The sequence below is a fragment of the Artibeus jamaicensis genome, unplaced genomic scaffold (genome assembly GCF_021234435.1).
Source record: "Artibeus jamaicensis isolate MK-2021 breed Jamaican fruit bat unplaced genomic scaffold, CSHL_Jam_final contig_391, whole genome shotgun sequence".
Lineage (NCBI taxonomy): Eukaryota > Metazoa > Chordata > Mammalia > Chiroptera > Phyllostomidae > Artibeus > Artibeus jamaicensis.
In genome coordinates this window covers 7,216,960-7,232,885 of record NW_026521814.1, presented here as the reverse complement: position 1 = coordinate 7,232,885, position 15,926 = coordinate 7,216,960, and the positions used below count along the sequence as shown (strand labels likewise).

Genomic DNA, 15,926 nt, shown 5'->3' with positions numbered 1-15,926 from the left:
AGCTGGACAGGTTGATTTAATGGATCACAGGAATAATAAGGGCAAGCCTACTTCTGGGAGACAGAGGTCTCCTCTGACAACCATCGGTGGCTCCAGGACTCCCAGACAGCCCTCCTGAACTGTCCTTAGAAAGGCACAGCAGTCTTAGAACTCCACGCAGTGTCTTCCCTTCCTTCCCTCTTTCCTGCACCCAGGGTGGTGCGTGGAAGACCTTCAGACCTTCCAGCCAGAGGGAGGTCTTCCAGCCTCCCTGTGACCCCTCCCATTTTCTCTCACGGGCATTTTCCCTAATCAATTCCTTACATTTAACCTCTCCTTGGTGTCTTCTAAGACAGTACCAGTGTTTACTGACATACACCTAGTTTACATGAATTTAATGAGAAACTCTTAACTGTCTTATTCCTAAGTATAAAAAATGGTTTAAAACTGAGGGCACTTAGGCCCTGGCTGGTGTAGCTCAGTGGATTGAACACAGACTTTGAACCAAAGGGTCGCCGGTTTGATTCCCAGTCAGGACACATGCCTGGGTTGTAGGCCAGGTTTCCAATGAGGGCCACATGAGAGGCAACCACACATTGATATTATTTTCTCTCTTTCTCCATTCCTTCTTCTTTCTCTAAAAATAAATAAATTAAAAAAAACTGAGGGTACTTAAATCACTCATATTTATACTTTGAAACTCTACTTAAAACCCAGAGAAATACAGGGTTCTTCCTATAGGGTTAAACCAATTCAAACTAAAAAAGTTAAGAGCATTTGATAAAACTCCAGTATTCAACCTCAGTGTACAAGGGGAGGAACCCCCAAAACAGAATTTATTTATAGAGAAATCGTGTCTTTATTTTTACATGTTTAAACTTCAGTCATCTTTAAAGTACTCTCCGTTTGATGCAGTACACCTACTGAGACTTTTTTCCATTGCTCAGAACAGTTTTTGAACCCTTCCGTTTTGATGCATTTTTGCTTCACTTCTTCCACAGCCACAAAATGTTTCCCTTTGAAGACTTTTTTTTCATTCAGGGAAACAAAAAAAGTCACTTGGGACAAGATTGAGTGAATAGGGAGGGTGGGGCATGGGGGTCATGCTGTTTTTGGTCAAACACTGCTGAACACTCAGTGTGGTGTGGCCAGGTGTGCTTGTAAATCTCCCATGGTGAAATGGGCAAATGTGCTGAAAGAGTTTCAAAAAATTCACTGAAGCCGAACGCAGCCTCTCACAACAATGCCAGGTGGTACACTGATACAGATAGGTTTCTAGAACACTAGTGTAACCGGGGAAGCCTGTACTACAAGGTGCCTGCCCTCCAGACAATAATTCTATTTCCTTAGGGGTCCCTCTGTTGTATTTCAACATGGCAAAAAAAAACAAACAACAAAGCTATTCTTACACTAGAGATTGATACCTCCTAGTATCATCTATTAAATAAGGTCTTTAGATCAGTGCATAACTTTTACATTTAAAGATCTATGGTTTTCAAAATTTATTTAATAAAATTGTTTGCATTTACTTTTTTAAATTCTCTATCCATTACTCTAGGTACATGGTACTTTGTATTTAATAAATAACTTTTTAACTGGTTCAGAGAATTACAGGATAGAAAGGTTCTTAAAGATACTTAATCCATTTTAAATGATGAGCTGTATCAGGTTCATTCAATCTAAAGGCAGAAGAAAATCAGACAGTGCAAGCTTCCCTGTCATTTTTCCAAGAGTCCACTTCATAATCCATATTTTTGACACTGGAAATAAGAAGCAGCTGTGGCCTCTCACCTCTTTACACTGGCCCACCACCCTTGTGTTTTATTTTAAAACATTTAGGGTGTTGTGAAAATGTGAATTACTTTCTTTTGATTATTTTTGCTGCTGTGTCCATAATAATTTTTTTCCTCTCAGGTTAGATGGACAAATATATTGTCCACACCAAGGATGTTAATAAAAATATACTTTCAATATCTATTAAAGTAAATATTTAAAGTTCTATAATAGAAACAATGGGCATGTTGGATAAATTTTGCCACCTTAACCGAAGAAGGAAGTCATTTGGAAATCATGCTAAGGTTAGAGCAGACTGGTGATGTGGAGAAAGCACTGGAGTAAGAGACAGCAGCGTGTTTTATTTCAGTTTTAGCCCTTAATAAACTGACTGTGTGACCTTTGGAATGCTACCTGCCCTCCTAGGATTTCTGCTTCCCGAACTGGGAAATACGAGGATGGGACAAGATGGCTTATGAAGTCCCCTACAGCTAGTTCAGTGACATGGATTCCATGGGCGCCTTCTATCACACATGACCAGACTAAACAATATGGTTCATGCACAACTGGCCGCACCTTAAACGCCATTCAAGGAAGAAACCCCAGAGATTAATGATTCACCACAGAGGACAACATCTAGTTCTCCTTTTCATTTTTTAACCATGTGTTATGACTAGGAACAGTTTGAAAGGGAACTGGTATAGTTTAAACAAAAACACTTCTGAAACCAGTGTTCTATTGACAGGCCTTCTTACAGCCTTCTACAGAGTCACTCAGGACTTGAGGATTACAAGTATTCTTGTCCCACTCAGTTTGGGGACAGAGTGAAGCAGAACTAAGTGTCAAAGTGTTTCCTGTTCTGAATGACAGATGGCCAGGCTGGCCCTATGAGAGCTATAATAGACCAGATCCTGCAGATCTAGGGGAAAGGGGAAAACTGTGCTCCTGGCTCTCATTAGCTCTCCTTGCCCACCATCAAAGCCCTTCACCAACAGAACGCCACGTGGACTCCAAGCCGTGACCTCAGCGAGTGAGTTGGCATCCCCATGAGCACAGCTCTGCCATGTCAGCCAAAATTTCACGCAAAGCTATTTCCTCACCCAAGCTAATAAAGTTGTAAGTATAAAAGCTCTATAGCCATTCTTTCCATATTTCCCTAAATAAGTTTAAAAACTAGAACAGTATGGTTCCAAAATAAGCAGTTTCCATCACATTTATTTACCCAAGTTGAGAATTTCTTCATGCTTGAAAAGTCTACAGAATGAAGTTCATCCTTTTCACTCTACTCAAATGGCCCCTGGGGCATGTGCTGTTATTGAGTGAAAATTACATGTAGTTACCAAAGGAGAAGATGAGTAAATAGGATATTTCCTTTAAGAAAACAAGATATTGGGAAATAGCAGCTCTTTATAATAGAATTTACCACAGGCACACAATATCTTGTAACCCAGACTTTAACAAGAAAAACATATTTGTAATTTTTATATCAATATTTACATGAGAAGTTATTAGTAAAGGCATGCCACTTGGCACAATGCCCTATTCTGGAAAAAATTCTGAACTAAATAAAGATGAAATGGATATCACTTTAAAGGTTAATAATATTAAATATTAAAAAATAACTTCCCATTTTCTGCCAATAAATCACTACTCTTAATATGTGCATGACAATGAGAAAATAAGTCTTCATGAGTCTTGACTTTAGGCAGCCTAATTGTTAGTAGTGACATGAAGCATTGAAATGACCGAGAAGACTGTGGCAGCCTCAGAGACCTGCTTTCATAGTTGAAGGTGCCTCACTCAGTTCATGCAAGAATTGCAAAGCAGCAGGGGAAATACGGTCTATTAAAGCAACTGAATTTTCTACCAGCAGTTGGTGTTGCCCTTTAAGAACCATGCAAACACTAAAATGTAATTCTACTGGTGAAGACTACAATGATAACACACATTACAACTGATTTTTTTCAAGTTGTATGACATGGACATGAACTTCTTTCAAAGCCTTTGATGGGTTTTTTAAGGCTCTTAAGCCCACAAGGAATAAATAACCAACTAGAGTGATTGGAGGCCTTAGCAACATCTTTCACTGGAAAAACAAATTATTTTCAAAAGTATTTTAGGTATCTGACTAAATGTTACTTACTATAAAAAATAAACTGCACATATTTTTGTAAAAGTTAAGAAATGCACAGATAATTCTTAAGAAGCCTATTATGATTGCTTAAAATATTACCACTGTCACACAGGAAAAAAAGAGATCAGGCTTACGGTCACATAAGAATTATATGAAGTAACTTGACAGGCCGTACCTTTTTCAGGAACCGGACTCCATAGGTAAATACATAAAGGTAAAATGAAAATCTCCACCTGTAGAAGGTTAAAAAAAATTCTATGACATTTGGCTTATATATTTCACTGAATATTCTGAAACACATGACTAAAAAAGGTCTATTAAATATGGCCCCCAACCCCATCCATGCCCCAACCTGAGATTAAATTTAATGAGCAATTTCAGTGCTAGCTGAACACATACACACTCATGTGCATGGCTTATTGCAAATATTTTAAATATTAGTAGTGATATTCACAACCTAAATTTCCTTTCACTTAATTAATGTATTTGCCCATTTGCTCATCTTCTCTTCCCTTTCCTCTGATTAATCATTCAAGGTGGGGTATATTTCAACAGTATGAAGATCTATGAGATAGTTTTGAATTCTGTCTGATTCAGATATTAACTTAACCAAACTTTGTATTTGTTTTAAAAACAAAAACCTTAATGTTTTGAAATCAGGTAAGGTATTTTTCTTTATTTGTCTTTTATAGATATTTATCAACATCTTGGTGGATGTTACTAAATACAGGAATCCATCTGAAATATAACTCATCCATCTGAGGTACAACTTACTGTACAATCTTATACCATACCAAGCTGCAGATCCAGTGGTTAGACTTTCCTTTTTTAATGAGGAAAAAATGTTAAGTTCTCCTTCCATTTTAAATGATTTATTTAATGTTTAAGTCTTTTAAAATATGACTTTATTTATGTAGACTTCATGTAAATTAGGCAGTTAGATACTACAAAAACACTGTTATCCTAGTATTCAATTCCCAGTTTTACTTCTTACATTTTCTGAGTGTGCTTAACCGTGCCCTTATGAGCTGCTAGGTTTCACTGAACAGGGTCCTCAGGTTATCTTATTAATGGTGTTAAAGGTACTGTGAGTTGTAAGTTGTAAATTAATTCAAAGGAGAAGGAGACTAGTCAGCTTCAATTTGTCAGGAAGTGAATTGCTTTTTGTGTTTACAAGCAATATACATTTTAAATATGGTGAAAAAAGGGTTATTTTAGGATAGTATTCAAGTTATGGACAAAATTTCCTGGAAGAAATGACAGCTACACTCACATAAGGAACAGAGGAAGACCCCACAGCAGACACCAGTGTCCCTCGGAGTTTTGCTCCTGGGTTGAGTGACTCTCCAGACATTCTGAAGTTCAAGTCAGAACTAACAGTTAGAGAAGAGCTGAGAACCTCAGGTTGGAAATCTTCAACTAATAGTTCATAAAACCTGAATGCAGTACGAATCAATAAAAACTGATGGAAGCAGTAATTATTCGACAAAAGCTTCCAAAGAATGTAGAGAAGCGATGCTTCTAAAACCTCATACAAAAGCTCTCCTGTGATTAAAGGTGGTTCCCTTAGTTACTGCAGAATCAAAATCAAGGACTTAATTTTGGCTTTTTTTGAGTTTTTTAATTTAAGTATAGTTAGTACACAATCTCATGTTGGTTATATTAATTGCAGGTGTACAATTGGTAGATGAATGGATAAAGAAGATGTGATATATATCGGTAACACACACACAATACGAAATAGAATACTGCACAGCAATAAAGAAGAAGGAATTGTTGCCATTTGCAACAACATGGATGGATATAGTGAAATAAGTCAGTCAGAGAAAGACTTAATTTAACCCCATCTCTCTCCATTTTCAGATTTTTTGCTGGTTGTGGGTGAGAATGTGTGTTTCTTTCCATGTGGGTGTACAAATTCTAGATCAGAAGCCAAGACCAGGGATAGATTCAAGGGTATGTAACTTGTGCAAGTCACATGGGGTCCCATGCTTAGTTTAAGGCTTTGCTCTTACTACCTTGAAATTCTTAATCATTGTTGATTGGGGGGCCCCATTTTATTTTGCACTGAGCCCTGCAAATAATGTAGCTGGTTCTGGTTAAGACACATAGATTCTCCAAACATTGGACAGATCTACTAATATCCCTTGATTTCACTTCCAGCTCTATCATGGGAGTGTAGGTTTATATTATACTGCTTTTGTTATTATACTGGTGGCCCACGGATTGGCTATCATAAGTAATCTCCACTTCTCTGTAGTCCCTTTCAATCCCTATTATATTAATCCAACCTACTTCATGAATTTGCAGGTCACTTTTCTGGACCCTGAAAGCAACTGAATCTGCAACTTAAGTAATTTATAACAGCTGCTTTAGCTCTAAGACTTTTATTAACAGGCAGTGATCAGGTAGACTTCCATAAAAAATTTATGGAAGTCACTGGAATTCCTACAATGACTTATGTATCTACATTTTTATTTCATCACAAAATGAGCGAGTTTTCATAAGACATAGGTTCTATTACAGAAAAACAGATGCCTCCACCATTTGAATAACAACTTGTGATGAATACTTACACAGAAGAGTTTATTTCCATAAAAATGTCTGCAGAAAGCAAAATTTTCAAGCATTCTGCCACATGCGGAAAGTACTTTTAAAATTTGTTAGTTTCATATAAGTTAAAGTTTTATATGGTGTCTAGCTGGCTACCAGCCCCTGATAAGGCCTCTCCCAACCTCCCACAAACGTATCTGTAAAAAGGGGTAAATAAAGGTGTGTGTAACCACAAAAAGGAGGGGATAACCTTCAACCTGTTCCAAGAATCGAAGAAAAAATTTACAACAGAAAAAAAAAGAATGAATTAGATTTGTAAAATGTAATAAAAGGCAAGGAGAAACAAGCTATGGGTCTTGCAGGAAGTAGAAAGGTCTTTGTATATCTTCCTATCTCCACTCTCTGCCACCTTGCACAGAAATACAAAAAGCTGTATCATTCAGAAACCCAGCCAGCTCTCTGTGATGAATGATGTTTTTTGAGGCAGCAGGAGAATACCCCCACCCCATCAATTAGTGACCGTGACTTTTGAACAATAGTGGGAAGAAAGGGAAGCACTTAGCATCCTAGGAGATTCAGTTGCAGAAAAGCATATTTATGGACAAGATGATATGGTGGCATTGCATTCTGGGAATCAGATTCTTATATAATCTATATACAGAGTAAGGAAGAACAAGACACTGGGGATCGCTGCTTTAGATCAAACTCTTTTAGATCATGAGAATGCAGCAGGGCTTATAAACTGCCAGAAGATCGAAAGAGGACTTACTGGCAAACAGAAGACAGAGAATGAGGCCAAGAACAACCCAGGCACCCTATCTGTGACCAGATCTAGGTGGATTATTTCCAAATTCAGGAATAATGAAAATAACAGCTAAACATCAGCATAGGTCTACTAGGAAGTACTGTGTAAGTACGTAAAGAAAAGAGCATGCTGAAGTTTCAAAGGAAGCACCATCTCCTAAAAATGACTCCCTAAAGGAATCAGAAGTGAATGTTAGATAAGTGTTTGGCATTGTTAATATAATATAAAAAGATATGTCCCTAAAAATCAGAATTAGAAAACCATCAATCAATAAAGACTATTGGGTAAGATGAAGAGATATTATAGGTGAAATCAAGAGGCTAAAAGTGAAGTGACAGCAATATTACCCACATGGATGGTGAAGTAGATACATACTGTGTAAAATTAACTCATCGATGGAGAAGATAAACACCCACATGGGGCTGGAGAAAAGAACCAATAGGTGGAAGCACACCCCAGATCTGGGGGACGGGAAAAACCAAGCCTAAGTATAGTTTTTCTGAGAAAACACAAGAGAAGAACTTGAATAGAAGTAATCATCAGAGACACAATTTTTAAAGACTGAAGAAAAAAAAACCACTAAATTGTACGCCAAACAATTCAAAGCCACATTCTGACAAAAATTTTGAGTCCTGTAGTTAAAATTTAAAAAAAAATCCTTCAGTATTTAGGCATGAAAACAAGTTAACACACAAACCAAATGAAAATAAGTTATTACTAAAAGAACAAGTATCCAGCTGGTCTTAAATTTCTCCTGTGTATTACTACATTACAGAAGAAAGAGAAGACTCCATCGAAGAAGCTATAGCCAGCCAAATTGCCTGTCACTTGTAAAGGGAGATGAAAAACAGTCTCCTGTATCTAAAGGCGCTGAAAATACATCACTCATTAGCCTTTCCTAAAAAATTGCATAAGCCAATTATAATTCACTGAGATACAAATACAAATGAACAATTCAAAAGGTATATTTTTAGAATAAATGGACTATGGTTAGCAACATAAATAACTGCCCTACTTTCACTGTCAAATTAAATACCATTGTCCTTAAGGGATAATTTAATATAAAATATGTAATCCTCAGATTATATTAATGAAACGAGAGTGAAGAGGGAAGCATTAAATTTATTATTTTTTAAGAGTTTATTTTTTATTGTATTTTTTGCATTACCATTTATCTCTGCCCCTTCCCCCCCCCCCCATAACTTCTTCCACCTCCACCTACCACCCTCCTGGCCACAATCACCACTCCATAGTCTATGTCCAAGAGTCCTTTTTCTTTTTAGCTCGATCCCTTCACCCCTCAACCACCCTGCAAAGCTGTCATCCTGCTCTCTACGAGTCTTTCTCTATTTTGAGTTCAGTTTGTTCATTAGATTCCACATGTGGGTGAAGTAAATCTATTCATTTACAGGGAATTTCAAAAGACACTGCTGTTATATCAAGAAATAGAGTTAAAGAATGTTCCTTTAAGAATGTAAAGATGACTCCTGGTTAAAGATGGCAAATTGAATGCATGAATTTACCTGTGTGCCTCTAGGAACGTAGTCCTCAACAAGCAGAAGAGGGATTTTATTAAGAGCATAAACTCATAAAGACACAGGAACCAGGAGTAAGGACACACACCCCATTCTGGAGACTGGGAAGCAGAAGGCGAGTGTCGGCCTATTAGAGAACGAGGAGCTGGGTCCTGAGCTCTTGGGAGAGGTGCTCAAAATCACATACAATCTCAGAAAGACTCCAAGTGGGAAACCAACTCTGTAAGGTAGGAACCTTTTTTTAGAAACAGAAGCCAAGGGATTAGGTTGCCCAAGATCACACTGTAGCAAAACCAGGACACAAACCTAGCTTAGCACTAAACTTAGAGCCTGCTCTCAAATCCCCCAGAATTGGAGTGCACTTCCTCACCTCGAGAAGTCAGTGTGTCCCACTACATTTGTTTGGACATGAAAACCTTTTATGTTCATCAAATCTGAAAAATTAAGTGGAAAGGTAGTAAAAACTACTACCCACTGAATCTGGTTTATTGTCCTTATACAACAAGCCTGAAAGGGCTCTTTGTTTAAGTCAAGACAATAAAATGTGCCATAAAAAGGCAGGAAATCAGAGAGCTGAGATTTTGCGTCTTGCTGCCAGGTGTCACCCAAATGGTACAAGGATCCTAATCTCTAGAGAAGGGGGAAATAGGGAGGAACCCCCAGAGCAGCGCCCTGAACTCAACTCAGAAAACCATTCTAGAGAGAACGGTAAACACAAGGGGCTTTTTAACTTTCATTTCTGAAGAGCTTCTTCTGTGCCCAGTACTATTCTAAGCACTGTACATTGGGGAAGTCATTTAGTGAAACTGTGCCATGCAACAAGGTTGGTACTATTGTTATCTCTCCTTTTTTTTTTTTCCAGTTGAGGGAACAAACACCAGAGCAGTTTGCCAACTAAATGGCACATGGGTGTTAAGGGTGAGAGTCAGGACTGGAAACCAGGCAGTCTTGTGCCAGCATCCCAGCTCTTAACCACGAAGCTGTGCTGCCTCTTCCTGGTTTTACACACGTGAAGATTAAAGACCATGTGCTCAGCTGAAATGGTGTTTCTCAGCGGGGAAACACTAAGGGACACCACATGATAATAGTCTCTGTCCTGATGAATAGAAACTGGCTACTTGTAAACGGGAAATAGGGAAGGACTGCACTGGTCCACACTATGGCAGTGAAAACAATACTGAACTTGTCAACTGGAGTCAACAGTAATACCCAGGGGACCCTTCTCTGTCTTAGTCACTCGTCCTTTCCACCTGTGGAAACACTACCCCCCGCCCCCCGGATTCTTGTCAAATGCTAGTTATCCCATGAAGTCTCCTTGTCTCAATGTTGCCCCATGAAAACCACTGCAATTCTCTGATGATGTGTTCTTTACCTCTTTATCTCATCTTTGATTACAGCCACAAGCCTCTCTCTTGGTTGTGAGTTCCAAGTGGGTAAGACTAGGTCTTATTTATCTTTCTGGCAGCAAGTTTTGTGAGAAATAGCTCCTAATTTGACATCTGATTTTTTACCAAAGGTATGACTTCTCCCTTCATTTACTTTTAAGTTTATTTTAACCAAAATAGTCATTAAATAATTTTAATTTAATGACTATTCTATACAAAACCTATATGAGAAAGGGAAAAGACATGATAAATATGGCTAATGCAATTTTAAAGAAATCAATATAAAATTTGGAATCAAAGAGTCAACTCTGAAATGGTTTAAATAATGAAAAATACTGTTATTGACTGCGCAATTAGGATAGATGGTTAGAGCATAAAATAATTAGTATTACGTAATGTTTTGATTCTGAAACAAAATTTAATTTTGAGACATTTCTTATTTTAAGTGTTCCATCATCTAAACAGATGGAGATTAACTCATTTCTTATCAACACATGATGAAAGTGAAGTAGGATTTACATCTTTTCTTTCATAAAATTTAACATTTAATATAAATCAAGCCACTATAGCTTCAAATTATTGCAAATGAAGAAAACTATGGTGTTGGACAAATAAGTAGAAGATAATTTGAAAAAATAATATAGACTTCATTATAGTAATACTTTAAAATATATAAATCTGTCACTTTGTCTCTAAGTACATGGTAGATGAAATTACTATTTTTCTACCCAAAACTCAGAGCTAATGATTTTCACAAGATATGAACAAAGATACTATATAAATATATTACACTCATATTTTGTTACTCCTCCATAAAGTACAACTGGACTTATAAAAACCCTTCAAAGAGGTTTCTGTATTATATATGGCACAATCACTTCTACAAAGCTTCAAGCTGATAGCAAAATTCAACTTTATCAAGTGAAAAGTACTTCTACTTACTATGTATTCTTGGAGAATCACTAATTTATTTATTTAAAAATTTTAATTTATTGATCTTTGAGAGAGAGAGGAAGAGAGAGGAACAGAGAAGCAATCAATTTGATGTTCTACTTACTTAGGTATTTGTTGGTTGATCTTTGTATGTACCCTGACAGGGGATCGAACCCAGTCTTGGTGCGTTGGAATGATGGGCTACCCTGCTGAGCTATTTGGGGAGGGTATTATTTGTTTTTATAAAACAATAGTAGCTGGCATTTCTTGAGAACTTGCTCTGTGCCCGGTATCATCATAAGAGTGGTGTATGTATGAACTCACACCTTTTGAGAACCCGGGGGGCAGATGCTGCCATCCTTCCTGTCTTACAGATAAGGAGAAAGAATTTAGGCAGCTTGCCTAAAAACACAATTAACAGGAAGTGAACTTGGGGTTCAAATCCAGAAAAGCAGAGACTATGCTCCTCACTACTAATATTTCCTGTTTAACACAAAAATTAAAATAAAACCTTTTTATTGTACATAGCATCACTCCCCAGCTCTTTCTTTCATCACACTACTCAAATTCAGTGGACTTACTCCCACAGGCGCCATCTCCATTTCAGCCCCCTTTCTGTGCCAAGGTAGGAGAGCAGAGAAGACTTTCTCTGTTGTCTCTTCCTCCTCCCTCCACATAGTGGGAAGCACACACTCAAAGTGAAGTGACTTAGCTAGAATCCCACCTACAGTTGGCGTCATGAATGTACGCTGCTTACCCCAGTGGGAAAACAGCTCGTGAGGGCAAGGCCTTATGAGTGTTTTATTGTAACACTGGTATATTTGTGTGCACATGAATTGGACGTATCCATCCCCCATTTTTTATTTCCCTGAACTTGAGATTATTCTGAACAGCTGGTAGGAACCCCTGAGAGTCCACCCACAGCCTTGTTCTACAGATGAGAACACTGGGTCCAGAGCCCCGAGCAACTTCCCACATTCACAAGTAACTTGGTGAAAGAAATAGGTCTCTGCACTTTTCACACCAGGTCTCCTCCACCTACATCTGTGGCTCTGTGGCCTTAAAATCAAGACTGGAAATGGACAACTACTCCATAAGTTCCAGAAAATACCCAGCAGATACCTGATACACAGCCCAGTCTCTGAGGAGAAGGTGTAATGTTGATTAGTGTAGAGACACGGAATTTCGCAAATTAAACCAACACATACTTTTTTTTTTTACAAAGTTGCAGTTTTCAAACTTCGGGTTTTTTTTTTTTGGTGGGGGGTGGCTGGCTGGATTTTGGGTTTGTAGAATAAAGGAAGGCCCTACGATTATTTTGCATTTACTAAATTCAACAAAGCCATCAGACACCATTGAATCATGCTGACGGTGTGAAAGGCAGGTATTTCTTTCTTGCTCCACAGACCTTTAGCCAAAATGTCTCCCTGCAAAGATCACTTTTCTTTACCTTTATGATGCAGTATCTTCAACTGAGTAGGGTAGGCCTGAGCTTTAGTTAACAGGTGAGTTGCAAGAGAGAAAATACTTTTTAAAAAAGATGTAACATGGTTTTTAGGTCAGCATCCTTTTCAAGCTGTTACTGGGACACTAACTTTATTAGGTGAGTACAATAGAGATGCTCATGAACTAGGGAGAAATATAAATTAACTCTAGTTTGAGATGCATCTCATATATCTTACAGAATGATTAAAGATAAAATGACAGATTCTTTTGGAAACTTGGATATACAATCTAAGTTTCCAGGATAACTTTCAAACTTGCATTAGATTACAAGTCCAATTAAATACTCTAGGGACAAACATGTTACTTATCCATGAATGGATTATGCAGACTTGAGTTTCAGCCTCAAAGCAAACATTTCCCAAATTACTTCTACCTCGAGCAACAATGAACTCTGTGATTTCAAATAGTTTTCCTTATTTGCTGAAGGCTCAGCTGCTTCTGATTAAGAAGCAACAGATTTAACAATACAAAGTCACTGAGGTTGGAGGTGGGTCAAACCCATTCACTTTTTAAAAAATTTTTTTCTTTTTTAAATTTAATTGTTGTTCAAGTAGTTTTCTATCTTTTACTCCCATCCCAGCCCACCCCCGCAGTGCTCCCCACCTCCCTCCCATTTCCACCCCCCCTTAGCTATTGTCCATGTGTCCTTAATACTAGTTCCCGAAAAACCCTTTCCCTTTTCCCTTGAAATTCCCTCCCCTCTCCCCTCTGGTCATTGTCAGCCTCCTATTCTCTATTTCAGTGTCTTTGGTTATATTTTGCTTGTTTGTTTGTTTTGTTGTTTAGGTTCCTGTTAAAGATGAGATCATACGGTATTTGTCTTTCACCACCTGGTTTATTTTGCTTAGCATAATGCTTTCCAGTTCCATCCATGCTGTCACAAAGGGTAGAAGCTCCTTCTTTCTGCTGCATAGAATTCCATTGTGTATATGTACCATAGTTTTTGGATCCATTCACTTACTGATGGGCACCTAGGTTGTTTCCAACATCTGGCTATTGTAAATTGTGCTGTTATGAACATTGGAGTGCATAGGTTCTTTTGGATTGGTGTTTCAGGGTTCTTAGAATATAATCCTATCATTGGAATTGCTGGGTCAAAAGGCAGATCTATTTTCAGTTTTCTGAGGAATTTCCATACTGTTTTCCACAGTGGCTGCACCAGTCTGCAATCCCACCAACAGCGCACTAGAGGTCCCTTTTCTCTACAACCTCTCCAGCATTTCTTTGTTGCTTTGTTTATAATGGCCATCCTGACTGGTGTAAAGTGGTATCTCATTCTGGTTTTTAATTTGCACCTCTCTGATAGCCAGTGACACCGTGTGCTCAGTTTCTTAAATTTAAGTACTTTGACTTGGAAAATGGGGTCTTTTATGCTTTGTTCATGTATCGACTCTTTCTTTAATTCTTATTGGGATCCACCCTTTTGTCTCCTGGTCAAGCACCCAGCCAGGAAGAATCCCTCATTGCTGACACTTGTCCCTTCTCTTCAGTCTATCCAACCAGCCCTAGTCTCCCACAATCTACTGTAACTATATCTGATAAAAATTCCAGTCCACAAATTACACTTTGTTAGGCCATTTTACCTACCTCTCATTGTGCCTAGGATTCCCCTGAATGTACACTAAACTTATAACTGTGAGCTAAAATTCCATTTCTACTAAGGTTGAGTGGTCATGACTTATGGAAATCAAAAAAAGATAAGTGAGCTTTTTTTCAACTAACACTTGTCTAGAGCAAGGGGGGCGGGAAGGAATAAAAGCAAGATTTCTTCCCTGTTGCCAAAAATAAATTTAGTCAATATGACTTTGGAGCCTTGCGGATGTCTTATTCTTAAGTGCATGGTGGAGGCAAAAGCAGCCAAATATTTATTATCATCTCTAGGTCAACCTAATATTATGTGTCCCTTGGACATCAGCTGCTTTCCCAGTCTCTATGTAATTTGTTTTCGCTTATCTGACAGCAGACTGAAGACGAAGAGTTATTTGTTCAGCACTGATGCTATGATTGCACGGGAAATAAGAAAACCATTGCCTACCATTGGGAAATTGTAACAACTCTGTGCCCCCTCCCTCTCCTTAGCTGGGTAAAGCTAATCAAATGTTGCCCCAACCAAGCCTGTAATCATCTCTTTAATGAGACTTGACAAATCTCACTCCTGATCCATTCTGTTGATTATTTTTAAAAAAACTTTAACTTAAACCTACGTTTAGAAATAATGAATACCTAGTTGCCTACAAACATTACCTCCCAGGGGTTAGGGCTGCCTTCCGTCTCATGAGTAACCCACTCATGTTTATGTCTCGGGTCCTCTGGTCATACCTTTGTGTGATTTCTTTTCCTCTTCATCCAACTCAACTTACCACGATCTTTTGGAAGTCTTCCCTGGTCTCCATCTCCCAAGGCAAAAATGTTTGTCCTCATTAATATATTGTTCTAATATGAAGATCACCTATATTATAGTTATCTTTATGTGACTAACAACCAGCTGGATGTTCAGCTTTGCATGAAATGTCTGTGTTTTAGATGTGCCCAGTTCCAACACAGGGAGGCTGTGTTCACAGGGCCTGGGTTGGAGGACTGTACCCACAGTTCCACTCCCTCTGGGTGATTTGGGGCCCTCCCTCTGCCTCTATCCCCTGATCTATAAAATAAAGATAATACCCACTTCAAAGGGCTGGAGAGAGGATTAAATGAGACAATACTTGTAAAGTACATGGAACAGCTTTTCGACACAGGATGAGTGTTCAACCACTCAACCATCATCACTATTTTTATACAGCAGGTATATGACAGGCACCCAATAAGTGGTTTCTGAATTAAGCTTTTGTAATGAACTACATGAGCCAGTGCCCATGGTTGGAGAGACTATTAAACTACAGCATGACTCTAAGACAGGTATTTCATTACCTGTTAGATTTGAAGATACAAGAGTAGAGGAGGCCTTCATTCTGCTGAAGTGGTAAAGCAATAGGCCACGTAAATGAGAGACTCTTTGTTGCTCCTTTATTAAATGTGATGTGTCAGGATCTGGCTGACTTCTGATTTTTTCCTGGTCTGCAGTTTTAAAGTTATTTAATATTTAATGTTACAAAAGCACTGCAGATTGCTACTACACTAAATCCCTACATTGTACCAGTGGCTCTGAAAATGTTAAGAAGGAAATTTAACAGAGCTGGAAAGTGAAAAGTACGAGAGTGACTTTCCATGGCAATGTGGCATTATAAGTGAAGGATGACACGTGAAGAGATTGACCACGGAGGATGTGAAGGTGAACAAAATGAGTTTGTGTTCATTCATGGATCCTTAAACTCCTTCCCATTCAG

The 15,926-nt window shown here is 38.2% G+C and overlaps 1 protein-coding gene across 2 annotated transcripts in view; it reads right to left on the bottom strand.

The window, feature by feature from the left end:
- The window catches only part of CERS6 (ceramide synthase 6), a 297,599-nt gene that overhangs the window by 124,963 nt on the left and 156,710 nt on the right, over positions 1–15,926 (bottom strand). For both annotated transcript variants that reach the window (XM_037140703.2, XM_037140704.2), the window contains exon 4: positions 4,062–4,119. In XM_037140703.2, coding sequence (XP_036996598.2) covers positions 4,062–4,119 — 58 coding nt within the window. The remainder of the gene's footprint in view (positions 1–4,061; positions 4,120–15,926) is intronic.